Source organism: Phocoena sinus, chromosome 14 (assembly GCF_008692025.1).
Source record: "Phocoena sinus isolate mPhoSin1 chromosome 14, mPhoSin1.pri, whole genome shotgun sequence".
In the NCBI taxonomy this organism is placed as follows: domain Eukaryota; kingdom Metazoa; phylum Chordata; class Mammalia; order Artiodactyla; family Phocoenidae; genus Phocoena; species Phocoena sinus.
The window spans coordinates 49474355-49501322 of NC_045776.1; the positions used below are offsets into that span (position 1 = coordinate 49474355).

Genomic DNA, 26968 nt, shown 5'->3' on the forward strand with positions numbered 1-26968 from the left:
AAAAGCCTAAATGATTATTTAGTCCACCCCTGAATTTATAGGTGAGGAAAACTGAAGACTAAGATTGAAGTGACCTCTCAAGCTTATGCAGCTTGCAAGTAACAGAACCTGGCTCCAGCCCAGGTGTTCTGATTTATTACAGTGTAGACTCAGCCTTTCTTTGTGGTAAACTGAACAATACCAGCAAGCAAGAAATTGGGATCGATGTGACGGAAATTCATTGTGTAGTTATTTAATGGAGACTCCATATCCCTTTAGATCAAAGCAATATTCGTAGACTTATCTTGTTTTTTATAAATTATGTAAGGGGTTAAAAGGATCTATTTTCCAGAGCAGTTAACTTTGGCCTTGCAGAGAACCCTAAACAATACAAAACGTGACTGTCCCAAAATTTCATAAAAGGGTAAGAATTGACCCTGAAAAATGCTGCAAGAAATGAGGTAGAAGTAAGATAGATACTTTTAGGGCAAACATTCCATCTTTCTGTGAAATCACTAATTTTTTAAGATATTTATTATTTATTTATCTATTTATTTTGGCTGCATCGGGTCTTCTTTGCGGCATGCGGGATCTTTAGATGCAGCATGCAGACTTCTTAGTTGTGGCACACAGACTTCTTAGTTGCTGCATGCATGCGGGATCTAGTTCCCTGACCCGGGATCCAACCTGTGCCCCCTGCGTTGGGAGTGGGGAGTCTTACCCACTGGACCACCAGGGAAGTCCCACTAATTTTTTAAAAACATAGTAAAAGTTAAAGCATCAGAGTAATTGTTGGCTCTCTTAAAATGGTCTGAGTGTCTTGTGCTTATGGCAAGTTGGTAAATTGTTTCTGGATGCATCTTATACAGTAACTTATTCAACAGTGTTGAGAACTTATAATTCTAAGTGCAAGATTCTCCACCCATTGTTTAGTTTTTATAATGTGTTTCAGTATTAATATGAATGAATATGTAAACTTATAGATGGTATTTTTTTAAAGTATTGGGAAAATTTTTTATCCAGACGTGTCATGGACAAGAGACCTGCATCATTATTTTGTTGTTGGGAATTTTTTGTTTCGTTTTTTTGAGGCCGTAATATTTTTTTTCTCCATGTACATTTTATTCTTCCCAGATTGTTGTAATAATATCTGTTTTGAGTAAAAATGTGTTTTACTTTGATTTAACTCCTTGTATTATTTCAGGACTGGCTGGAAGCAATAGAAGAGCATTCTGCTTACAGCACTCACTACTGTTCCCAGGACCAGTTGACTGATGATGAAGAGGAAGATGCAGTTTCTGGTGTAGACTTGAAGGAATCCTTAGAGGTAAATAGGAAAACCTGACGTGTATACCTAACTCTATCACTCAGGTTTTACCAAGAATTTTTTTTTTTTTTAAATATGAGGTTTTGAAATTAAGATTTCTCACAGCAGTAGAAGTAGTATTACTTTTCCAGTAATATTCTCTTGCTACTTACACTGTCTCTGTTACAGTAATAACGATCAGATATCTGGGTAAATAGGCTCTAAAGATAGGCATGTGCCTACGTGTATCTTTGTTGGTTAAGATTTTTATGTTGTAATCAGATTGTCATTCTCTTTGAAAGCTGCCGCCCCTGGGCGGGCATGCATTGCTTGCCTTACTGCCCTTTATGACTTCACTGTATATTTCAGAGTTTAAATAACGCAACCATAGTGATAGCTTTCCTGGTCTGTAGTTTCATTTAAAAGCGCCTGTAATCTGTAACTTCATTGATTAGAGGTAAGGTAAAGCATCAGTAATGAATGGAGAGGCCCTCATCAGTGCCTCATCCATAGAGAAATACCAACATAAGTAATTGAAGTGAAATAGGTATTTTTTTTCTTGGCATCAGTTTTCTGGCTATACCTTTTACATGAATGGGTTTGGAAGAATTAGAACTACTAAAGGATGATGTGTTTCAATCTGAATAATTATGTCAGAGCATATGAATTTGCTTACTAAATTTAATCTTTTTTTTTAACATCTTTATTAGAGTATAATTGCTTTACAATGGTATGTTAGTTTCTGCTGTATAACAAAGGGAATCAGCTATACATATACATGTATCCCCATATCCCCTCCCTCTTGGGTCTCCCTCCCACTCCTCTAGGTGGACACAAAGCACCGAGCTGATCTCTCTGTGCTGTGCGGCTGCTTCCCACTAGCTATCTATTTTACATTTGGTAATCTTTTTTTTTGCGGTACGCGGGCCTCTCACTGGTCTGGCCTCTCCCGCTGCGGAGCACAGGCTCTGGACGCGCAGGCTCAGCGGCCATGGCTCAGAAGCCTAGCCGCTCCGCGGCATGTGGGATTTTCCCGGACTGGGGCACGAACTCATGTCCCCTGCATCGGCAGGTGGACTCTCAACCACTGCGCCACCAGGGAAGCCCGGTAATCTTTTTTTTAATGAAATGAATTTATTGCAGTATTTGAATGTTTCTAAATCAACAACTTTAGTGAATTTAAGTTTGCTGATACCTAAGGAGTTTTATTAGGGACCTATAACCTTAAAGTAAGAAAGAGATTTTGACACTTTTTTCTTTTTTTTTTTTTTTGCGGTACGCGGGCTTCTCACTGTTGTGGCCTCTCCCGTTGCGGAGCACAGGTTCCGGACGCGCAGGCTCAGCGGCCATGGCTCACGTGCCCAGCCGCTCCGCGGCATGTGGGATCTTCCCGGACCGGGGCACAAACCCGTGTCCCCTGCATCGGCAGGCGGACTCTCAACCACTGCACCACCAGGGAAGCCCAAGATTTTGACACTTTTGATCCCTAATCTTAATTAATGATGGAACGTTAGAGAATTTGAGCCCTTCCATGTTTTGTTGAAGACATTCCCCAGTAGTTGACTGTAGCTTTACCAGACTCCTTCTATTTTTAAGGCCGAATATACTGACAGCCGTAAACATAATTTTCAGATCAGTGAACTTTGCAAAAGTAACATCTACCACAGCATCTAAATAACATTAAAACATTCAGGTAAATAAAGAAGGTTTAAATATCTCTGGCCAAGATCATGTTAAACAAGTAAAAAATAAAGCTGTGCTAAATATTTTAACTTCTGGTCAGGTTCCCTAAGTGAAAAGAAATCCTTCCCTGTTTATCCGCCCTCAATATAAGGTAAATGATAAAACCTGGAAGGGCTTACAAAGCACAGCAATTTCTTTCCCAGGATTATGGTAGTTTTAAGACCTACTTAATGGAAGTTACAGGTAAAATAAAAGCATACTAACTTGCATATCATTAAAAAACTTCCTTGAAAAAATGTTTCTTCTTTAGCTCAGTTTTCACATTTTAGGGTTATCAGCCACAGCTGTACCTTTTATTTTATTCTTTATTTGAATATTGTGTTATTTAAAGCCCTGAGGTTTTTGCCTTCCAGATTTTATAGCACCTGAAGTCAGTCAGAGTTTCAGCCAGTGTTAAGTACTTGAGGTTTTGCAGGTTATACAGTTGTCTTTGTCCAACAGAATTTGAATGCTAGTTATGAGAATTCTGACTGTGTCTCAGTTTGTGGAGGTTGGTCAAAAATGAACTTTGTATGTTTATGTGTAGCTTGTGGTAGCCTGGCTCCAAAATGCCCTCGATCCCTGGGTTCTTTGGTTGCAAGGAAACACTCAGACCACTTTGTGAAATAGACCTATTCTAGATGTCTATATACTTTCTAAAGGAAATGAGGAGCTCTAGGACTGGAATGTTCTGAAACTTCCTGAATTAACATAAAATTAACCTCATTTCCTCAACATGCTTTTGGACGAGTAAGTAGATCTATAAGAAATTGGGGGAATGGGGGCATGTCCACACTGAAAAAATGACCGTGTTATATGATGCCTTTGGTCCCACTTTACCTCCACCTAAATGAGGGTCTCCAAAAACTTAAAACATTTTCTCTTAGCCTTCAGTCTATCACTGCCTTGAGGTTAGGCCTACAGGGAGAAAAGTGTAAGACAAATCATAGAAGTACTGGCCTTACACTTGTTGGCTTAATGGCAACTTGAAAATATTTCAGAAATAAAAATTGGAAGAGAAATTTAAGCAAGTATTGGTATAGAACTTCACTGTCCAGTATGATAGCTATTAGATACATTTACATTTAAATGAACTGGAGTTAAATGAAAATCTTATTTCCTCATTTTAACTAGCCACATTTCAAGTGCTCAGTAGTTACATGTGGCTATCACCTTGGGCAGTGCAGATATAGAATGTTTTCATCATTGTAGAAAGTTCTGTTGGATCAAGTTGGGGTAGGCTCTTAGCTTTGAGGGGGGCACTAGGAGAGTGGGGTTTTTCTTTGTTGACGACATCTTGATTCTTATAGGCTCTGAACTGTACCTGTGTTATAAGAAATAATGAGCAGATGATGCTAAATTTAAACCAAATGAGAAAGTAATATCAGACTTTCCTGACTGAAGAAGAAATGATTTCTAATTAAAGTGAGCGTGCAGAAAGATGAGTGTACATCCACTCAAAGCTGATAGAGTGGTACACCCATACAAGAATCAGGCAGATTTATATATATATTGATACAGTTAAGACTTATAGCTAAGTGAAAGAGGCAGGGTGTTAAATGGTGTATCTGATATGCTTCTGCATGGCAGAAAGAAAGCAGGGATGCACACACACATTTGTATAGGTTAGATCATCCCAGGAAAGGTGAGAAATTATTAGCAGTTGTTGCTTTGAGACTGGGAAAGGGGGAAAACAGGGACTCTAGGACTGACAAGTATGTGAGGGAGAGTTGCCTTTCTCCGTGTATTGTGTTTCGTTTTTCTTTCTTTTTTTTTAACTTTGTGTAGATAACTAATGCAAAATACAACATTAAGAAGATTACAAATCACCAGGTACCAAAAAGAATCAGTGTGGTGTGGACTGGCTTAGATTGAGGGAAGATGGAGTGTGGGGTTATCCCTGAAGTGGATTTGGCTGGAGTTAGGAAGATTTGGAGATGAGTACGGGGCACCAGTACTCGCAATGCTGGCTGTTTTCTGCAGAGGAAAGTTATCAGGGTTTTACAGCCATTATTTTTAAAGTTTAAATCAATATTATTAAGGTACAATTTTTATATAATAAAATGAGGGCATTTTAGCATCTTCAGTGTGATGTGTTTTGACAAATACCCTGTGTAACCACCACTCCTATCAAGGTGTAGAACATTTTGATCACCTCACAAAGCTCTCTGGGGCCCCTTGCAGACAGTGCCCTCCACGCCATCTCAGGCAGCTACTGATCTGCTCTGTCATCACAGGCATCGTCAGCTTTGCCCATTCTAGGATTCCATCTAACTGGAATCACATCATATGTGCTCTTTGGTGCCTATCATCTTTCACCTGCGATGTTGTGTGTATCATTAGTTTCTTTTTATTTCTGAGAAGGCAGTCTGCTTTGGTTTTTTTTTTTTTTAATTGAAGTGTAGTTGATTTACAATGTTGTGTTTCTGGTGTACATTAAAGTGATTCAGTTATACATACACATACACTCTTTTTCTTCTTTTCCATTATGGTTTACTACAGGATATTGAATACAGTTGCCTGTGCTGTACAGTAGGACCTTGTTGTTTATTTTATATGTGGTAGTCTGTATCTGCTAATGCTTCGGTTCTTAATTAACCAAATGTGGATTGTCTGTATGTGGCAAATAGGCTGGAATGAATGACCTCTCTCTCCTACCCTCTCCACTCCTCCCTAGATGCCCACCCCCTTGATATACATTTTTGAACTTTCTCATATGTCAGGGTTGATAAGGTAGTTAAACATCAACTTAAACAAAACCAACAGCGGAAGTCTGGGTGGGCAGAAGTAGCTGCAGGAGACCGGTGTCCTGACTGTGGCCTGGCTACTCAACCTGGGTGCCTCTGACTCTCTGCAGCCCAGGTGTGTGGGTGTGCGCCTGCTCTTGGGCTCTGTGCCAGATAACCTGGATTTAAAATACTGTCTCACTTCGGGTATTAGAACACTGCTCGAGTGGGATCTCATTTATGTAGTGTACATAAAAATTAAAACCTAGGGAATTCCCTGGCAGTCCAGCGGTTAGGAGTCCACGCTTCCACTGCACAGGGGCACAGATTTGATCCTGGTCAGGGAACCAAGATCATCCCGCAAGCTGCACGGCATAGCGAAGAAAAAAAAAATAAAATAAAACCTGACATAAGGTGCATGGCATAGAAGTCAGTGAGACACCATGCTGGGATCTGCAAAGAATGTGTAAGCATTAACCTTCCTAATTAGTGTTTTAGGCTTTTGTAATATAACCAGTAGCTGCTACAAGGAAATGATAACAAATTGAAGAATGTGGTTTTAAAAAATTGTATTAATAACCCCTTTCTGGGTTTTTTGCATCAGTTAAATGGCATTAATTGTTTAGAATAGACGACACACATTTGTACCCAACTATAAAACAGTATGTGTTGATCAGATCTCCTCCAGCTGACCTATTGTAACTGTTAAATAAATTATGGATCAAGGGAACTTTTTTCAGTAACTCTCAGATATGCCAAGGGAAGATGAATGTAATAGTGTTTCTTATCTTTAACGGTAACCACAGGAACTATGATGTTGATTCACAGTCTGCAAATGAAGCCAGTGCTTGTTTGTCACCCAGCTAACTTTCACCATAGGAGAAAAAATAGAAAACAGCAGCATTGGCGCACCGCGCACATGGGCAGGGGTATTAAATATGTATAGAGTGAAAATGACAATTTTCTATTAATAAATTATGAGTGGTAACATTTGGTTGCGCAGTGCATGTTTTCAGTGGTCCCCAGTTGACTTTTCTCCTGCCTTAAACGTGTATTTACAGGCTATGTCTGGAAAAATGATCCAGCATACAGGTTCTGTGGTGTTTCAGATTGCACAGTGTAGGTATACTCCCTCTCCCTCTCCCCCCCCCCGCCAAAAAAAGTGAATTGCATTTTTATGTTGTTGGAGCTCTCAAAATAGAGTAATGTACGTTTTAAAGAGAACATTGCTTGTCCCTAGTGTGGTACCACGAGTAATTCTGCTGTGGTTGAGCTGAGCTTCAGAAGCACTGAAAAATTTATTAGGTGAAAGGCATGCATACCTATATCACCTTGGCACTTAGGTCTGATTTAGGGGGAGCAAAAGTGTTTGGGAGTTGAGTCAGTTGAGATGAGGAGTACCAAGTAGGGAAGATTCACAGGCTAAATGTATTACCCTACCTACAACAATGTGAACCTAATATTGGTAAGGTCAAGGTTCTCAGAATATTTTCTTATTGCCGTAACCAACCAACTTTACAATGATGATTTTCTTGCTTCTTAGTTTCCTTTAAAGGGAAACTAAATAAAACTAACTTCAAAATTACATTGTTAATGTAATAAATGGTTTTATCTGATTTTTTCATTTTGGACTTCCAAATCTATACTAAGATGGGATGCAACTTACATCATGAAACTCTGTATTTATGTTTTGCTTTTAGGGATCTAAATATGTAGAAATTTCAAATTACAGGAAAAATGAATGCTGTCCCTTATTTTTACAAGCTTTTACATACTAAGAAGATGTCCTTATTGGTCTGATTATGTGAGGACTGTGTGCACTTAGATTGCTGAACGAAAATCAGCTTGCGGTTTCCAAATGCTAGCACCATCTGGAGTTTTTAAGCAAAAGCAGTTTTTAAAATATATTCTTAATGGGTGCATTTTATAATTTCTCAATGAATGTAATCAAGGCTACTAAAAGTGTGAATAAATCAGAAATCTGACTCCTCAGATATATATTGTGTAATGGGTTATTAGAAGTAATTACTGCAGTTGTATGGAACATGCTTGACCTATTGAATGTATTTAAAATTTAGAGATTTATTTTTATTAATCTGTACGTGATTAACTAATGGTTATATTCAGTTTCTAAGGCAGTTTTCTCTCACCCTTTTCTCTCTGTTAGGAATATGTCTCAATTATTACGGTGTACCAGCCTATGAAGTAGAAGTTTTGATGGAAACGTTAAAGCATATGTACTGTAAAAATCCTTTACTAGTTTAACTTTGTCGTCTTCTTTTTTCCTTTTCCAGAAAGCACAGATATGCCAGCAGAGACTAGACAGGGAAATTTCCAACTTTCTCAGAATGATTAAGGAGTGTGACGTGGCTAAAGGTAAAAAAGACACACCCCACACCCCACTCTTGAACACAGCCCATTATCATAGATGTTCACCCTTAGGCTGACTATACAGTTTAGATAATTTTGGGGTTTGAATTCAGAATTGTATTTGAAAAAGTTAAAGTTAACCTTTTGGGGCTGTGAATTCGTTTTGGCTACGTAGTGAGACTGTTTATGAATCCCAGAAGACTTGGATTTTGTGGTCAAATTGTCTTGGGTTTGAATCCTTGTTCTGCCACTTATTAGTTGTTACTTTTGAGCAGAACATTTAATTTCTCTGAGCCTTGTTTTCCCTATCTATAAAATAAAGCGGTTGGTAGTCTTTTGCCATTCTGTGAATGTATGTGTGAATTCATCTAATTATTAATCTCTCTTTCAAAGGTAATTTTTTGTGCCTTTACTCTCCTTTAGTTATGAATTATCAGGAGTTAATTATAAATACTCCAAAAATCAAAATACAATCCAATACAAAATACAAAATCCCAATATAAAATCCAATACACAAATTAGGTTTTGAGAAAAAATTATTGATTACTTTATAAATTAAACAGTTATCATGTTCCTTAGACTTAAGACTCTTAACAGTTGCTTTAGACTTTAGCTATGATGTGTTTATAAATAACTCCACTAAAATATAATCAGCTGAGTTGTCTATGAGTTTATGATTAACTACTGATTTTAATCATGATCTAGTTTATGTGTGCCCAGGGAATGTGAAGAAATGTTAATATTAGAGTAAACTGAACATAATTGTTCTGTATCTGTCCAGGTATACCTTGGGCATCCCTTTACTTCAGTTCAACAAACACGTATTTATATGAGTGATGATAGCTTTGGGAAGGACAGCAGTCAAGTCATTTTGATTATTAATTGCAAGCAAGAATATTTTATTACTTAAGGCTCTTCATCCTCAATGGGCTTTTTAAATAATAACGGCTTCATTAGACATAATTCACATAAGCCTAGAATTCACGTATGTGGAATATACCATTCAGTGGCTTTTAGTATATTCACAGAGCTATGCAACTGTGACCATCAATGGGCTTTTAAAATACCATCCTCACCAAAAACTATCAAAACTAAGCAGAGATACTAACAACATTTAAAAGATACAGAAACTGTACAGAGTGAGATGAAATATAAGGATTAATTTCTTTGACTTGGACCAAAGAAAGAAATTATATGAGAACTACAACCAAATTACATTGTTTTTTTCTTTTAAACCTTGAGTCAGATCTCTTGGTTCAGATCATTGGTATGACATGTCACTCATAAATGACGGCATGCATCATTTGTGCTCTTAGAGACATACATGATACTCAGTACCGCGAGAGTGATTTCATTTTGGACAGTGTCATCTGGGAAACTTTGAAATATCTGACTGTGATCTGACAATTCTATTTCATATATCTACAGTAAAAGTCAGTGGGTTTTAAACAATTATGTATAGAAATTATGTTCAGAAATTATAGACGTTATTTTCTGAGAGATTGGTGTAGATAAATAAAACTACATTTTATGTAAATACTAAGTAAATAGGGTTGAGATAATTTCATGAATGGAATTGGAGTTTTGAAGGTAACAGAGTCTGCTCTTAATGCCAAGGGATTAAGCAGAATAATCTTGTACCATGTGTTTTATTAAAGGAAGCTGATAGATACACATCCTGTTCCAAACTGCCTACATAGTTTGCCAGTGACTTCTCAAGATGAGAAACTAAAGTGTTTGTGGGCAGAGTCCAGCTCTTGTGGTTGAAATTGTTAGCTGTCTTACATTTTAGTATGAAACTATATGAACATGAACTTTAAGACTCAACGCCCTTCTTCCTTATTGCGTCTTCTACAGTACCTGTTCTGCTCTGCACCACCTCAATCCAAATCACTGCAGCAGCCTGTCCTTTAGTCTCCCTGCCTTTGGGAACCTCCTGCATTCCATCCTTAAAGGGAATTGAATCGGAAGCCTTTCAGGAACTCTTCCAACTCAAATTCTGTGAAATACTGCATTATTGCTGCCAGATTAATTTTAGTTACTTTTTAAAAAAATTATTATAAATGTTTTTTTCTGTTGAGAAAATCTTTTAAGTGTCCTTGAAACTACAGAATAAAATGCAGACTCTTTATCCTGGCATTTAAGGACCTTCATAGCCCGATCACAAACTGATTTTTTAGCTTTATTTACAATTCTTCTCCCCTGTGACCCCCGTAAACACTTTTGACCAAACACTGTGTCTTTGGTCTGAAATGTCCTCTATTAAAATAATGCTTTTGTTTTCATGAGTGGACCTTAAACCTAATTTCTGCCTGGATTAATGACAAATTTATGTATCTCACATTGGCAACACATCATTCAAGGTGCAAAGAATGCTGTTTTAAAATCTCTACTATTTTATCTTTACCAAAAGCCTGGTTGTGAAAACAAATAAAATCACTCAAACTTATAAAACTTTTGGAAGACATCCTGAAAGCCATGCAGTCAATCTGTTCTCCCTGACAACCTTAAATTTACCCTTAGTTATAGCAGCCAGGTTTTGACTATTATAAATAATGCTGTATCGTGCATTTATATTTAATGACATCACTTTATTACCATAGGATTCTTGGAAGTGGGATTAATGGGTGAAAGTATATTAACATTTTTGAGCCTATTGATATATACTAAGTTACTTCCCATAAAAGATAAATTACTTTACATGCCAAGTATAATGCATGCACTTTATTGCATGTTACTAAGTGTACATAGTAAATCCCTGGTTAAAGACATTTGCATGTTTTCAGTTATCTAAAAGAAGAAAATCTTAAAAAGAGAAGCACTTTTATTCAACCCACTTAACACTCTCCTCAAAATTCTAGGCTTTGAGTAAATATTCTTATCACCACCTTCACTGTTGCCACCCCAGTCCAAGCCACCCTCGTCTCCTACATGCACTATTAAAACAGCCTCCTGACTCAGATCCCACCCTTGTCCCTACAGTCCCTGCCCCAGGGATCTTTCTAAAGCATCAGTGGGTTGATGTCCTTTGCTCAAAACATGCATTTGCTTCCAGGTCTTCTCACTTAGAGTGAAAGACAGAGTCCTTCCCTACCTGCCTCTCTCCAGCCTCACTGGCCTTCTTGCTGTCCCTCAAAGCTGCCTTGGGCCTGGGTGGGTGTTCTGGCACCTCTGCCTGTAAGGCTTTACTCCAGGGTTCGCCCTCCCTCCCCAGGTCTCTACTCCAGCAGAACCTTCCGACTGAGGCCCTCTCTTGCTGCCTGCACTGGTTTGCTCCTCCACGGCTGTTCTCTGCCCTGCTTGGTGCCCTGGGCCCATGATCACTGTCGACTTTAGGAGTCCTGCTTCTTTGCCCTTGGCCCTCTGATTGGGTCCAGCAAATGGGAGGTCCTGTGCGGAGATGGGTGGAGGGGTGGGAGGAGGAGTAGGTCGGGGTTACCCCGCTCCCTCCTGCAAGCTGTGGTCTAACCCTGCTGCTGGGCTCCACCCGGCCCAGGCCCCATTCTGTGACTCCAGCTCCTCCTGTGCCTTCCCTTGGCCCCACTGTCCCAGGGTAGTAACTGTCCTGCATGCCTCTCTGTTAGTTCGCTCAGGCCCATCGTTGTGCGTCATCTCTTTGTAAAATTCTTTTCAGTTACACTTTGACTTTGCTGGCTCTTCCTGCCAGGACATTACTGATGCCAAGTCCCAGCTAAACTTCCAGCTCTAGCACTGGCTCTCCCCTTCCTTGTGTTGTTCTTCTCTTTGTCACTCATCAACCTTTCTATATATGTGTGTGGAGTTGATTGTCTGCCTCTCCTTTTGGAATATAAACTCCACGAAGGGAGGAACTTTGGTCTGTTTTATTCACCGATTATCCTCAGCTCCTAAACAGTGCACGGCATGTGGTAGGTGCTTGTACTCGCTTGCCTCTTTCTCCCCCTCTCCTTCCTACCCATCCTCCCCTCCCATACACACACGCACACACACACACACACACACACACACACACGCATTGTGAGTGAATAAAATGAATAACGTATTTAGCTAATAAATTTATAACTTATTTCTGTTGAACTCAGGGAGAAACAAGTACTGCATTTTTTCTGTCAAGTTAGTGAGTGAACAGATTGTATAATTCGGTGAGACCTTCTAGAGACAAACAAATTGGGGAAGAAGCTGTCCACACTGGAGAGCGTTTTGCATTCTTTTACCAATAGGGGTTCCGCAGTCAGTGCCATTGGTTTTTATATCCTACTCTTCTCCCGTGGATTCAGTGTTTTTCCTGAGGCAGACTTGTGACTAGTTCTTTCACTGAGGATCTGTGGGTGGTAGAATTTCTCTCTCATCTAAATCTTTTTTTTTTTTTTTTTTTTTTTTTTTACCCCCACTGGGTTACAGTTACCATCCATTAGCATTTTGAAGATGTGATTCCAATTTCTTCTGGCTTCTGATATTCTAATGATGATTATTTGGTGAACAGTCTTTTTTTTTTTTCTTTTTATGTTCACTTACGGCTTTTCAAAGATCTCCACTTTGTCTTTGGTGTTTTGCAGTTTTAATCTGTCTTGATATCCGCTGCTTGAGGTGGTTTTTAATTCAAAGACTCATTCATTCTTTCTTCAATCTGGGAAAGTTCTTCGCCGTTCTCTCCTCACACTGCTTCTTCATCCGTTCTGTTCTGCTGAAACTCCTGTGGGTATGTGTGGAACCTTCTTATTTACTCCCCACCTCTTAGTTCCTCATTCTCTTTTTATTTTTCTGTTACATTCTGAGCCGTTTCCTCAGATCTGTTTTCTAGTTTCAGTTTCTTTCTCAGTTCGATCTCTTTTGGCTGTTTAATCCTTTGACTTTCTAATCCTAATTGTATTTCATAATTCTAGAAATTCTAGGTGGTAGTTTTAAAGTTTTAGTTTTTTCCATAGAAGCCTGCTCTTTCATGTTACATACATTTCGAACTTTATCTCTCATCATTTTAAGCGTGTAAAGTTAAAGCCCTTTTCAGCATGTTCTTACATCTCAAGTTGTTGTGGCTAACTGTCCCTTGGGATGGATTGTTTCCTTCACGGTGGATTTTAGCTTTTTATTGAGAGCTTGTTTTTTTCTGCCTCCTGGATTATGGAAGTGTCCCTACACAGTAGTTCTGTGTCTGCTTCTGTTGATGTAAGAGTTTTAAAATTGGATTGCATATCTAGATGCAGCATGAGCTAGGGATTTCTGTTTTTCATGATTCCCACCCACAGTACTAGGCAGAAAATGCCCTTCTTCACTGCTTCCCTGAGCCCATTTCTGCTTTCACTGGGGGTCAAGGCCCTGCTCTGCTTGGTGAGGCCAGAGCCACATCTCCCCCTCATGTAGGTGTGAAGGCACAGCTTTCAGCCCCTGCTTTATGTCCTAGCTGACCTCTGACACCCCTGTGCTTGGCCTTCCCTACCGTGCCCTCACTGGCATGCACCTCTTCTGTCAGCCTTGACTTTTCTGTGGGTTTCCAGCATATCTGGGATTTTGTTCCTTCAAACTCTGCTATATATTATTTAATTATTATTATTTTATCAGCATCTTTATGGGTTGGGGTTAGAGGGATGTTTCTCCATCAACTTAGTAAGCCAGGTACCACAAGTGTCCCATGCACTTTCTGATGTAAAATATATCAGTAACCCACAAATTGTATTGTCTAGAATAACAGCAGCCACATACAGCCTTTTTTTGTGCATTGTTCTGTATACTTTGCATATATTAACTCTTTTATTCCTTATAACAACCCAGCGTTAGCACATAACAGCTATTATGTCCATTTTATAAATAAGCTAACAGGGACACAGAGAGCTTAGGTAACTTGTCTTAGGTCACACAGCTAGTAAAAAAAACCAGACAGGGTATGCCCCTGGGCACCCTGGCTCTAGAGACTGCTCTTAGAAAATAATGAGTCTGGACTAAATGGAGAAATCTATATTTACTCCTAAACTTTTGATCTATGAGCTAGAAAAGGTTACAGATTTTCATCCCTAGATCTGCATCTACAGTGAAAGGTAGAATTTGTTGAGGACAGTCACTTGGCTGCTGTAGTTGAGGTGCTATTCAAATCCTTACAGTCTCCCGTTCAGAGGTTCGACGGGACGGTGGGATTGATGCAGGGCTGAAGTTTCCAGCTCGCAACAAAGAAATCCTCTTTATTTTTCCTGTCAGTTTTTTTTCTTCTCTTTTCTTGTCCTGAGGTTCTTTCTGGTATTTTTCATCTGAAAGAACACATGACCGTTTGATACAATTTCCTGAGCCCAAACCTTGGAGTCCTCTTAACCTTGGAGTGCATCCTTCCTGCGCAGCACGTTCTGTGTCTCCTTTGTCTCTCCATTGTCCCCTTCTCTGTCCCCCCATCAGTACACTGACGTAGGCCACAGCTGTCCTGCCTGTAGGTTGCAGCCCCTGTTGTCTGGCCATGCTGCCTCCAGGGAGTGTTCCACAGTGTGGTTTGAGAGGGGCCTCTGAAGACAGATCAGGTCTTGTGGCCTCCAGTGCCTTAGGGTAATTGCACTCTACCTTGACCTGTGTCTGCTCGCATCAACAGTCTCACCTCTCACCTCTTCCTTCCTCTTACTCAGTGTTCAGTAGCATTGAACTTTTCTCATGCTTTAGGGTCTTGTTCCCATTGTGTGAAGTATTAGCTTTTCCTCATCTTTTAAGTGTAGCTTCTAGAAACTCTTGGCTTCTCTAAGATGGGCCTAAGTGTTCTTACTATGTGTTTCCAAACCACCCTCCACTTTCCCTGTCATGGCACTAATCCCCTTTACTGTAGCACTTTGTGTTTCCATCTTCCGCTCTGGGCAGACCCAGCCTGCTCAGGTCTTAGAAGGGGCGGGAAGAGCAAGCAGAGCTCAGGCCACCACAGCTGCTCCTGCCCAGGTCTGTCATACAGGGCACGGGCGAGGGAGCTGCTCTCCCGGGTCCAGGCTTCCTTTCAGACAGCCAGGATGAGGAGTCAAGTAGAGATGCAAAGAGGTTATGAAACTAAGTGATTTATTACTCGTATTTATTTTGCCCAGTCTATAGGAGAAAACATCATCAAATTCTCTCACTCTTCACCTTATTTGTTGGGGCACAGACCCTACTAGTGCCTCTCTCTTGACTTTGCTGGAGACAGAGCTCCCTGGGTCACATGTGACTCTACCTGACTCCTTTGTTGACTGGTTTTTCTCACAAGATCACTACCACAAAGAAGGTTAGGAGCTCATTGCCAGGACAGTACAGTGAGGAGTGATGCAAATCCAATGATAGCCTTTATTTTTTCCTAATTAATTAATTAACTAATTAATTTTTGGCTGCGTTGGGTCTTCATTGCTGTGTGCGGGCTTTCTCTAGTTGTGGCGAGCGGGGGCTGCTCTTCATTGCGGTGCACAGGCTTCTCATTACAGTGGCTTCTCTTGTCATGGAGCACGGGCTCTATGCATGCAGGCTCAGTAGTTGTGGCACTCAGGTTCAGTAGCTCTGGCTTGCAGGCTCAGTAGTTGTGGTGCATGGGCTTGGTTGCTCCACGGCATGTGGGATCTTCCTGGACCAGAGCTCGAACCTGTGTCCCCTGCATTGACAGGCAGATTCTTAACCACTGCGCCACCAGGGAACTCCCCAGTCATAGCCTTTGATGGAGATTTTAATCAATAAAATCTTCCTCCTTGCCTCCCTTCACTTTTTTTCTTATAAATTTATTTTTGGCTGCGTTGGGTCTTTGTTGCTGTGTGTGGGCTTTCTCTAGTTGCAGGGAGTGGGGGCTGCTCTTCGTTGCAGTGCGCGCGCTTCTCATTGCAGTGGCTTCTCTTGTTGCGGAGCACGGGCTCTAGGTGTGTGGGCTCAGTAGTTGTGGCTCTTGGGCTCTAGAGCACAGGCTCAGGAGTTGTGGTACACGGGCTTAGTTGTTCCGCGGCATGTGGGATCTTGCCGGACCAGGACTCAAACCCATGTCCCCTGCATTGGCAGGCGGATTCTTAATCACTGCACCACCAGAGAAGCCCTCCCTTCACTCTTATTTGCAAAAGAATGCAAAATACATTTCATAGTTCTGCTGGCTTCTTCCCTGTTTTGACCCCAAAAGGTCTTCCTAACTGGTACACTCTTTTCTAAAATTTTAAATTAATTCAATTTATTTTTTCCAAGAAATATGTTTTTCCCTCTTACTATTCTAAAGATGCCCTCTGATCAGTACTGTTCATTCAATAATAATTGTTTTATTTTCTGTTTTCCTTGCTAGCCTGCAAGTTTTGTAAGGACAAAAACTGTTTCTCAGTTACTTACGCCCTATCTCCAGCACCTGGAGTGTAGTGCCTGCCACATGGTAGCCACTCGATAAATGGCAGATGCAAATCCTCTAACCTCTCGAGTTCTCATAATTCTGAGACTCTCTTCCTCTCAGGACCAGTATTTTCAGTACTATCTGAAAATAATAGTTACAGATATTTTGGATATGTTCATTTTATTGGGCATTGTATTTAACAATAAAAAAGCTTATTCTTCAAGATCAGGCTCAAATCCCATTACTTTTATCAAACTTCACTTTATTACTGCATCCCATAATGGTAACTCTTTTCTCTGAATATGTAACATTTTTTATGTATGTACAATTTGTTTGCTATTTATATCTTATAACATCCCTTTTATTATCTTCTTATTCTCATTTACCTCATGCTTTAACTCATTTAACACATGCTGTTCTGAATGATATATTTTATACTTCTGTTGCAACTAATGTTAAGTTGTGTAGATGTAGACATACAGATCGAATGGTCAGTGGTACTTGTTTAGTGGGTGATTGATTTCAAGCTAATCACCTTAATTTGAACAAGAAACAGATAAATTTATATTCTTACATCTTATATAACGTTACCAATCTCGATTTTTTTTTTTAAGTTACGGCTTTAGTAGAAGTTTTCTAGAAGAATAGTTGATTTTTATGTGCAGACATCTTTTTCTCCATTTTGAGGAGATAGTACTGATTTTCTTGAGGCATTTAGATAATTCCAATTATGAGATAACTTTAAAAACACCTCTTCTCATGCAGGTTAGATCATGTCTCTCAAGCACGTAGTCAGATGCACTGCACTTTTTTCACCACAAGAGAGAAATTGTCTTATTTTGCTATTTTCTTTATTTCCTATGACCTTAGCTTTGTCACTAGATAGTTTTGGGACTGTTTATTCTCTCTGCTGTTTGTGTTTACTTTAAAAAAAAAAACACACACACACACTTAAGGCAGCACTGTTCCCAGAAGGACTAGGTAGAGGAAATGAAATGCTATTCATCCAGTTTATTTTTTTAAAATATCTTATCCCCAGTGATAGAAATATTTGAGTGAATGTTGAAAAACAAGAAAACTATATTTTCTTATGCCTCAAGTAAAAAGAAAATGTAGTTTTAAATAATTTATCAATCTGCCCTAATTAGCCAACCTGTAGTAATATAAATGAAAATGTTTGTATCTTATATATTTTTAAACTAAAATACAGTAATTCTTTTGATGTAAAATTAAATAATCCAGAACTATTTGGATTTTCTATGTAAGCCATGGGAATAAAATATTTTTATTATTTTCCTTAGTCTTTTAACATTTGAGTCTTTTCTTTGTACAAAGTTCCGTGCATGGTATTTGGGGGCTTAAAGAGGTTTAGAGTTTACTGAGGGTAGCAGAGATTCAGCATACCTACTACCCATGTTCTCTATTACAAGTGGATGTGGCTACTTTTGGAGTCCAGTAGGAGAGGTCACATCCCACAGTGATATTTAAGGACGGCTCAATGGTGAGGATAGCATTTAAACTTGGCCTTGAAAAAAAAAAGTTTTAGTTAAGTGGGGAAACTTCTGAATATGAATAATTATTATTTCCATTATTCATGGAAGATGGAACACCTTTAACAAAAGTTTAGAAGCAGTAAAATATAATAGGTTAATATTTCTAGGAAAACAAATAGTTCCAGGGAAACCGTCTGGCTGAAGCTGTTTATGGAACGATTTAAATGTTAGTCTAAGGAGTGTGGACTTTTTCTATATAAGGAGAACAATGGAAGTTTTCTGTGTTAGGGTTTAGTTTGTTAACAACAAGAAACAAGCTCTTCCCCACTAGTTTTAAAACTTACCCAATTAAAAATTGTACAGTGTAATCATGAAAACGACAGATGGTGAGCTTTTTATACGTGTCTCTAAAGTTAAGCTTTTCACATATGATCTTCCAGCATCTTTCCCGAGTTCAACAATATTTTTAGTACAAAAAATAACTTTTTTTTTTTTCAAATTAACAGTGTCCAGTTCTCAGAGTAGGCCAGATATGTTAACATACTGGCCTTCTTGCATTTATTTATTACGGCTCAGTCTCTAAATATTAGTTGGCTAAAACATATTTGCAGTGATTTCCCAGTTGGTAACTTTTCTAGAAGCTTAGCAGTTTTCCTTTTATGTAATCAGTATGCAGACGACATTGTATAAGAGGCATGCCAGTGTGAACCGACTGTCCCTGATATGCAGCACTGCCCAGAGTATTTGCCAGAGTCCACGGTTTTTACACCGTCCCACGGTGCAAGTTAATATTAATTCCGACATCTTGTTTGAAGACTAGCTTGTCAGACAAGTTACATAACTTTTGACTCTGTTTTGGACAGAAGAATTTGACACGCTCTGAATAATAGATTCTTATAAACTTGTCTTAATATATATTTCTTAGAATATCTTTTGAAAGCTTGCAGAGTCAATTTTGTTTAAAAATTTGTCAAATTCTCCTTAAAATTTATTTAGAGATTTAATGTTTGTTCTATGCTACTCAACAAGTATCTTAAGTGAGATATCTAAAACATAGACAAAACTGGAGATGGTTAAGCATGTGATGGCATTTAATAAAAAGAAATGTAGCCATGAATGGCTGTGCTACCATCTTCCTATCCTTTGTGCCATGAAAATGGAAAATTTCTAGATTACCCAGATGATTTCTGGAAGGCAGAGGCTATGTCTGTTTTTTCTTGTGCATCTCCTCACATCCCTGGTCCCCAGCTCTGTGTAAGACATCTGTTGAGGTACTATTTAAGTCACATGGCATCTAGCATATGGTACTCTTTTGCTGTTTAGCAACTAAGTACAGAATAAATCTTCACAGTGTGTATCAAAGATTCAAAAAGAAATAGTATGTAAAGTCAAAATTATTTTAGAATATAGTAGTTTTCAATTATTTGGGTATTATTAAGAACAACTAGGAAATTCTATTCCATAAGATGAAAAATATGATAAAATGTCATTTGGTGTTTATATCCAGATATTAATGAAAGACTTATTACTTCCATTCACTCTGACCTTTTCCTTTTTCTTTTTTTATAAATTTATTTATTTAATTTTGGCTGCGTTCGGTCTTCGTTGCTGCACACGGGCTTTCTCTAGCTGTGGCGAGCGGATGCTACTCTTGGTTGCGGTGCACGGGCTTCTCACTGCAGTGGCTTCTCTTGTTGCGGAGCATGGGGTCTAGGTGCACAGGCTTCAGGAGTTGTGGTACACAGGCTTCAGTAGTTGCAGCACACGGGTTCAGTAGTTGTGGCACGGGTTCAGTAGTTGTGGCTCACGGGTTCTAGAGCTCAGGTTCAGCAGTTGTGGTGCACGGGCTTAGTTGCTCCGAGGCAAGTGGGATCTTCCTGGACCAGGGCTCGAACCCGTGTCCCCTGCATTGGCAGGCGGATTCTTAACCACTGTGCCACCAGGGAAGTCCCTGACCTTTTCCTTTTGTTGCCCACTTTTGCCTTATGAGGTTTTTTGGTTTGTTTGTTTTTTTTTGCGGTACGCGGGTCTCTCACTGTTGTGGCCTCTCCCATTGCAGAGCACAGACTCCGGACACGCAGGCCCAGCGGCCATGGCTCACGGGCCCAGCTGCTCTGCGGCATGTGGGATCTTCCCGGACTGGGGCATGAACCTGCGTCCCCTGCATTGGCAGGTGGACTTTCAACCACTGCGCCACCAGGGAAACCCTGACTTATGAGTTTTGAGAAATAATATTTCCAAGAAAAGGACTTGTCTTTGCTAAAATAAATCATGTTCATATAAAAAATTTGGAAAATTTAAAAAAGAACAAAACAGAGCAATACAACTTTATCACTTAGAATAATGGCTAAATAATTTGTCATATGTTCTCTTTTGAAAACTTTTGTTTCTTGATGGAGCCCACTGTTTTATGGCCTACTCATTGCAATGGCATTTGGATTTACCTGATTCTTTGTTTATTGACCTTGTTTACCATGTTTTAAGAATAGTGTTTTAGGTAAATCAGAATTACTTAAAATACATAGGATGCTACAGATTTAATTGTCTTTCTCTTTTAAGTTATTTTTTCTTAAAGCTTTCTTAATTTTTTTTATTTGATGAAAGGGACAGATGTAAAGGATCTAATGTATAATCAACATAAAATCCCAAGCTATTTCAACTAAGTACATTTCTGTCACATTAGTCTGGACAGGATGTGACATTTCACTTAAGTGACGTGTGTGTATTTTACAGCTTTCTCTTGCCAACATTATGTTAATTTTGTTTTGTTTGTTTGTTTTCTGTAATGGTAGAGTGGATTAAGATTTTCTTTAAGGGTCCAGGGGAGATACTGATATTATCATTTACTTCCCAATTTAACATATACTGAAAGATGCTGGACCTCGACAGGGACATATTTTTGAGAGTGAAAGACTTATTTATACGAAACATTTATCCAAATAAGAAGTAGAGGAGGGCTTCCCTGGTGGCGCAGTGGTTAAGAATCTGCCTGCCAATGCAGGGGACAAGGGTTCAAGCCCTGGTCCGGGAAGTTCACACATGCTGTGGAGCAACAAAGCCTGTGCACCACAACTCCTGAGCCTGCACTCTAGAGCCCGCGAGCCACAGCTGTGGAAGCCTGCGTGCCTAGAGCCTGTGCTCCGCAACAAGAGAAGCCAACGCAATGAGAAGCCCACGCACCACAATGAAAAGTAGCCCCCGCTCACCGCAACTAGAGAAAGCACGCACGTAGCAAGGAAGACCCAATGCAGCCAAAAATAAATAAATAAAATAAATAAATTTTATTTATTTATTAAATAAATCATATTAAAAACCTATTAATGAGATTTTAAAAAAGTAGGGGAAGTTGAGTTAATGCCGCCTTCAGATCTGTTAGCCATCATTGTCAACTACAGGATTATTTTTGTCTCTTTTTAGCACTTTGCCTTTGAATAAAATTACTTATCTAGTAATGAATATCATGAAAGGAAATGTTAATGTTTTATAAGTAATGATATCAGTCCTTCTTGACAGCTGTTTTCCTTAAACATTATATTATTTATTCCTATGAACCTTTTTTTTTTTTTTAATAGGTCCTGGCTCTTCTCCTTTTAGGATATAGGCTTTTCTAAGTCAAGGCTTTGTTCTTTCGTTTTCTGTACTAATTTATGTGCCCTGCATAAAGTACGTGCTTAATTATGATGCCCAAGGAATATACTATATGCTTTGCTTATTAAGGCAGCTAGAAGGAAACATGAGGTTAGTAGATATAAAAATACGTTTATGGTCTTAGTTTACCTTAAGTTTACTTAAAATCCTACTCATTTTATTTATTTTTTTATTTATAGAAATGCTTCCATCATTCCTTCAGAAAGTTGAAGTTGTCTCTGAAGCTTCTAGAGAAACTTGTGTAGCTTTGAGTGATTGCCTTAATCTCTTCACCAAACAAGAAGGGGTAGGTAGTTTGCAACTGAATTTTTTAAATAATTGTTTGGGTGTCACACTTGATCATCCAGTACATCATTGCTTTCAAACTGTCCAAAGGTAGGAGAAAATAGAGTTAATAAAGGCAACGACAGTTTCATTTTTCACCAAAAGTTAGAACTTATTTATTCTTGATTAAGCAGGATAATTCTGAAATAACTTCTGTTCATATCATTTAATTTGTTTATGTACCCATATTTAACAAGTATGTTTAAAGTTGATCTACTCGGGGTTGTCGTGACATTTTGATAAGACGGACTATGAAAGTATTCTAGGAACAGAAGGTCTCTATATGAAAAATATATACTTTTATTTAGAAAATAGGTTGTTATCATACTTACCTATGTGAACTCAGCTTAATGGATTAAATTTTTTTTTGTGCTCTGTGCTGCTCGCTCTCTCCCATTTAAAAATTTGCCATTTGATCTTCCAAATATAAGTAAAAGTGGTATGTCATCCATTAGTAACTCTTCTTCTAAGGACTGAAAAGTCATTAAGGTGTGGTTTCTTTTTTTATATAAATTTATTTATTTATTTTTGGCTGTGTTGGGTCTTCGTTTCTGTGCGAGGGCTTTCTCTAGTTGCGGCGAGCGAGGGCCACTCTTCATCACGGTGCGTGGGCCTCTCACTATCTGGGCCTCGCTTGTTGCGGAGCACAGGCTCCAGACTCGCAGCCTCAGTAGTTGTGGCGCACGGGCCCAGTGGCTCTGCGGCATGTGGGTTCTTCCCAGACCAGGGCTCGAACCCATGTCCCCTGCATTGGCAGGCAGATTCTCAGCCACTGTGCCACCAGGGAAGCCCCAGGTGTGTTTTGCCTGAACTAAGATTTTTCTTTGTTTTTTCCTTCATTTTCATGATTTTAATGCAAGCCAAGTAGCAATAGGCTTTGTTTTGCATTTAATTTCTACACGTTTAATCTTCAACTTTTTAGATTAAGACACCAAATTTCTTTGTTTTTCTTTAGGTTCCACATATATGTAAAATGATACGGTATTTGTTTTTCCTCTGTTTGACTTACTTCACTTAGCACAATACTCTCCAAGGTCACTGACTTTCTTATTCTTGTTACAATTGATTTGTGCCTTTTGGTTAGAGATTAGGTTTTGGTGTTAAAACAAGATAGATGAAAATGGTCTTATATATGTTTCTCTTATATGTAAGGATCTAAAATTTTATTTTCCCATCATTAAAATAAGAAGCCTTGTGAATTCATGTGAAATTTTGAAAATGCTCTGTTTTTTATGTATACCACAAATTCCATAATTATTTTATTTGGAGAATAAGAAAAAATATGTAATAATAATCTGAATTCATTTAAAACAAACTTACAGAAAGTCTTTCAACAGAATTCTATTAAATACCGTGGGAAAACATAATTGTTCATTAAACATGTTAACTGGTAGATTCTCCTAATGGTGTTTGAAAATATCCTTTCTCAGCATTTCTGTTTTTGCTGCTTTGCAGATTTCATATTCTAGCTTGTTTAAATGAGGAATGATTTAGTGACCTAAATAAATCCAAATAGGATGATAGAATTGCAGAACATTGCAGAACAGAACAAATTATGATGTTACAGGATTCAGGTAATATTACCTTGTAAAACTAAATTCACGTCTCCTGTGTGGTATCTGATGAATGTATTGATAACTTTTTTGTTCTCGGGTTGTATAGTTTTAAGGTGAACACTAGATTAGAAGTACTTTAATATTTGAAGAAGCCAACATATCCTAATCTTTAACAGATTAAAAAAAAATAGCCACCTCTGTGTGTAAATTTACATGTGCAACAATATTAGCCTAAAGTTTAGCCTAATTAACCTCTTTATGCCTTTAAAATTAGTCATCAGGATTAAGTAAGATAATTGTAAGCAAAATGCTTAGCATAGTTTCTGACACATAGTAAGCCCTGAGTGTAAGTCCACGGTTGTTATTGTAGGATGCTGTCTAATTAACACTTGTGACCCCTTTTCTCTGATGGCATCTTGGAGCTTCTGTGTCTTTAACATTGCTTTTATCTTGTTTTGGGAGGAGGTGGTGTCTAAAGAAAATTTATTTGACTGTGGAATGATTGTGTTGTGTTTCCATCCTTATTACTTATTATTTAAGAGATAATGGGCTACTTAAGTTCTCTGAACTTTGATACCTTCATTTTTCATATAAGAGAGACCATGTAGAAAGTCATTAAGAGCCCTGGTCTGAAAGTGTAATGGACCTCTTTTAAATCTCAGTCTTTCCCTAACCAATTGTAGGACCTTGGGCAAGTTTCTGAAGAATAAAGATATGTAAACACCTGATGGTTGGGTGTGGAGATCAGATGTATGTAGATGAATAATAGGTATATAGACCATATTAGCATATCACAAGAGCACAAAGTATTCATTTAGTAAATGGCATTCATTGTTTTTAGAGTATTTTAAGATTTTTCTTTTTTAGTAGTTCTATGAAATATCAACCCTGTGGGGCCCTCAGTAGAAATCCATGGATTTCCCTCTGAGAAATACAATTATAGACGATGAGAAGGCCTAAAAAATATTTGAAAGATAAATGGCATCATTGAAGTTGGTCTTATCAAGTAGTTAAGAATTACAACATAGGAATTTAATTGCTTAATTGAGGTCAGAGTGGAGTAATTGTGCACTGTAATGCCTTATGTATCAGGCATCATAAATTTTATTTTCGTTATCCAAAAACTTTATTAGAAGAGCAATGATAAGCTTGAACTCACAGAGACCTGAGTCCGTTTCCTGGTTCTGCTATGTAATCTCTGTCTTCACCTCAGTAAAACACAATCTCCTTTTCAAAGTGGTGACCAACCAAAAAAGAGTGTTTTAAGAAGTAAGTGAGATCCGATTGGCAAAACTCTGCATAGCACCTGGCACAGAATGGGGACCCGATAGATGTAAGTGACCCCAGCCCCAGCGGCAGAAAATATGTTTTTATTCTAATCTTTTTTGAGGACAGTTACTCTGAATCTTACACATTTACTTCTTAAACTGAAGATTTCATACTTTATCTCTTCTGGGTGCGCCAGGATTGTCCTTTTGTATGTTTGTAATTACTCTTTGCCTTAATACAGAGATACCGTCAGGGGATAATGTTTACAGGACTCTTTTTTGATTAAATGGCCCAATCCTAATAATGCTTTTCGAATTCCTTTTTACTCCTTATGGTTCTAAAATTTTCTTCTCTCCTGTTCTTTAGACCAACTGGGTGCTTGTCTCTAGCAGCGGAATACTGATCCCTTCTGATTTACTCATACTAATCTCCCGTTTGTTCAAAAGAAAACCAGTAACCAAACTTGGTAAAATTATGTCCACAGTAAGAGTAAGCTGGCTTAGTGTGAGAAACTTGGCTTGACAGTGAGCACAGGCTTTAGGGTCTGAGGCCTTCTGGTATGTGGGTGTTCTTTGCTTATTTGGAGATTCTCTGATACAGCCTAGATATTCCAAGTATCCACATGACCTCTACATAAATGAGGCATTATGAAGGTGTATTTTACTTGAAATAACACTACTTATGTTGTCGGAAAAAAACCGGCAATATGTAAGATAAGCTGTAAAGTTTGTGATTGATCTACTAAAGGCAACCTTACTGTATTTTTTTTTAATTAATTAATTAATTAAATTTTGGCTGTGTTGGGTCTTCATTTCTGTGTGAGGACTTTCTCTAGTTGTGGCAAGCGGGAGCCACTCTTCATCGCGGTGCGCAGGCCTCTCACTACCGCAGCCTCTCTTGTTGAGGAGCACAGGCTCCAGGTGCCCAGGCTCAGTAGTTGTGGCTCACGGGCCTAGTTGCTCCGCGGCGTGTGAGATCTTCCCAGACCAGGGCTCGAACCCATGTCCCCTGCATTAGCAGGGAGATTCTCAACCACTGCACCACCGGGGAAGCCCCTTTACTGTATGTTTTATGATATACTTGGGAAACATACTATAATAGAATGTGAAGGCTGTGGTTTTTTAACCTTGTTTTGAGAGTTCCATTCAAAAGGCTAGAAACTGGTTTCATGAATCATTCTTTCTACGGTTCTCACCAGAGGTTGGTATCAGGAGTGGTTAAAATGTCATTCAGAAGTCATCATTGGTGTTCTCTGGGTCTGTGTATTATTGAGCTCCCCTCGATATTATGAGTCTAATCAGTTTTTAGTGTAAACTCACTTATAAAATGTTAAATCTCCTCACTGCTAAAGGGATGTAACCCAAATGTATGGTTGGGAAGATAGTGATGCCAAGCTTGTGGTGTAATGGAACAATTCAGACTCTCAGTTGGAACCAACCAAAGGTACTTGCTACTCTGGACCAGATGCTAAAGTCTTTGGAGAGAATCCGTGCCCTCACATGGACTGATAACTCTATAAAGTCATGATTTCTAATACTCATTTAGCTTCCTGAGCTGTTCAGAGTCCTTTAATCCCTCTCTTTTTCATTTGCAATGTTTATATCTTTCAGGCCTTCACCTTTCTCTCTCTCATCTCTATTCTGAGCAAAATTTATTGTCAAGCGTTAGGCGAACATTGTACATGCTGCCAACTCCCTACTAGTCCCTCATTCCGATTTTTATCTTTTTTTCCTTTTGTTGGAGGCATCTGTCTCCTGTCTTCAAAAACAGCTACTCTCTTCTTCTGAATTCTCCCTTGTAGCTTTTATCTCCCTACATCCCTTTCCAGTTCCATTTTTGAAAATGTGATACCTTCTGTTTCTACTTCTTTATTCCTCAACTAGTCCACTGAGACCATTCTTGCCAGTATCTCCTTGTTGCTAATCAGAGAACATCTTTAAATTATCTTGCTTGTCTTTTTAAAGGGTCTGGCATTTGACTGCTGCTTGCTTTTTGGAATGCTTCTCTGTGATTTCCATGGTGCCTCCCTCTTCTGGCTTCTCTTTCCTGTATAGCAACTCCTCCTCAGTCTTCTTCTAAAGCATCTTTTCTTCTGCCTGTGCTTTGCATGTTAGTATTCCCTAGGTTTCTGTGGGTGGCCTTCTCACTCAGCATTCTCCCTGGAGAATTCCCACTCCTTCAACCCAGAAATCCATGATGATTCAGGTATATCCACTTTGGATCTTCTGAGCTATGAACCAGTTGTATCCAGCTGCCTTTCGGACATTTACATATGGATACATCAGAGGCATTTCTAAACCAAAGTGCCTAGAACC

At 38.8% G+C, this 26968-nt stretch overlaps 1 protein-coding gene across 1 annotated transcript in view; it reads left to right on the top strand.

The window, feature by feature from the left end:
• OSBPL1A (oxysterol binding protein like 1A) overlaps positions 1 to 26968 on the top strand; it is a 212292-nt gene that overhangs the window by 66650 nt on the left and 118674 nt on the right. Inside the window, 3 exon segments of the mRNA XM_032603377.1 lie at positions 1184 to 1306; positions 8028 to 8109; positions 21684 to 21790. Coding sequence (XP_032459268.1) covers positions 1184 to 1306; positions 8028 to 8109; positions 21684 to 21790 — 312 coding nt within the window.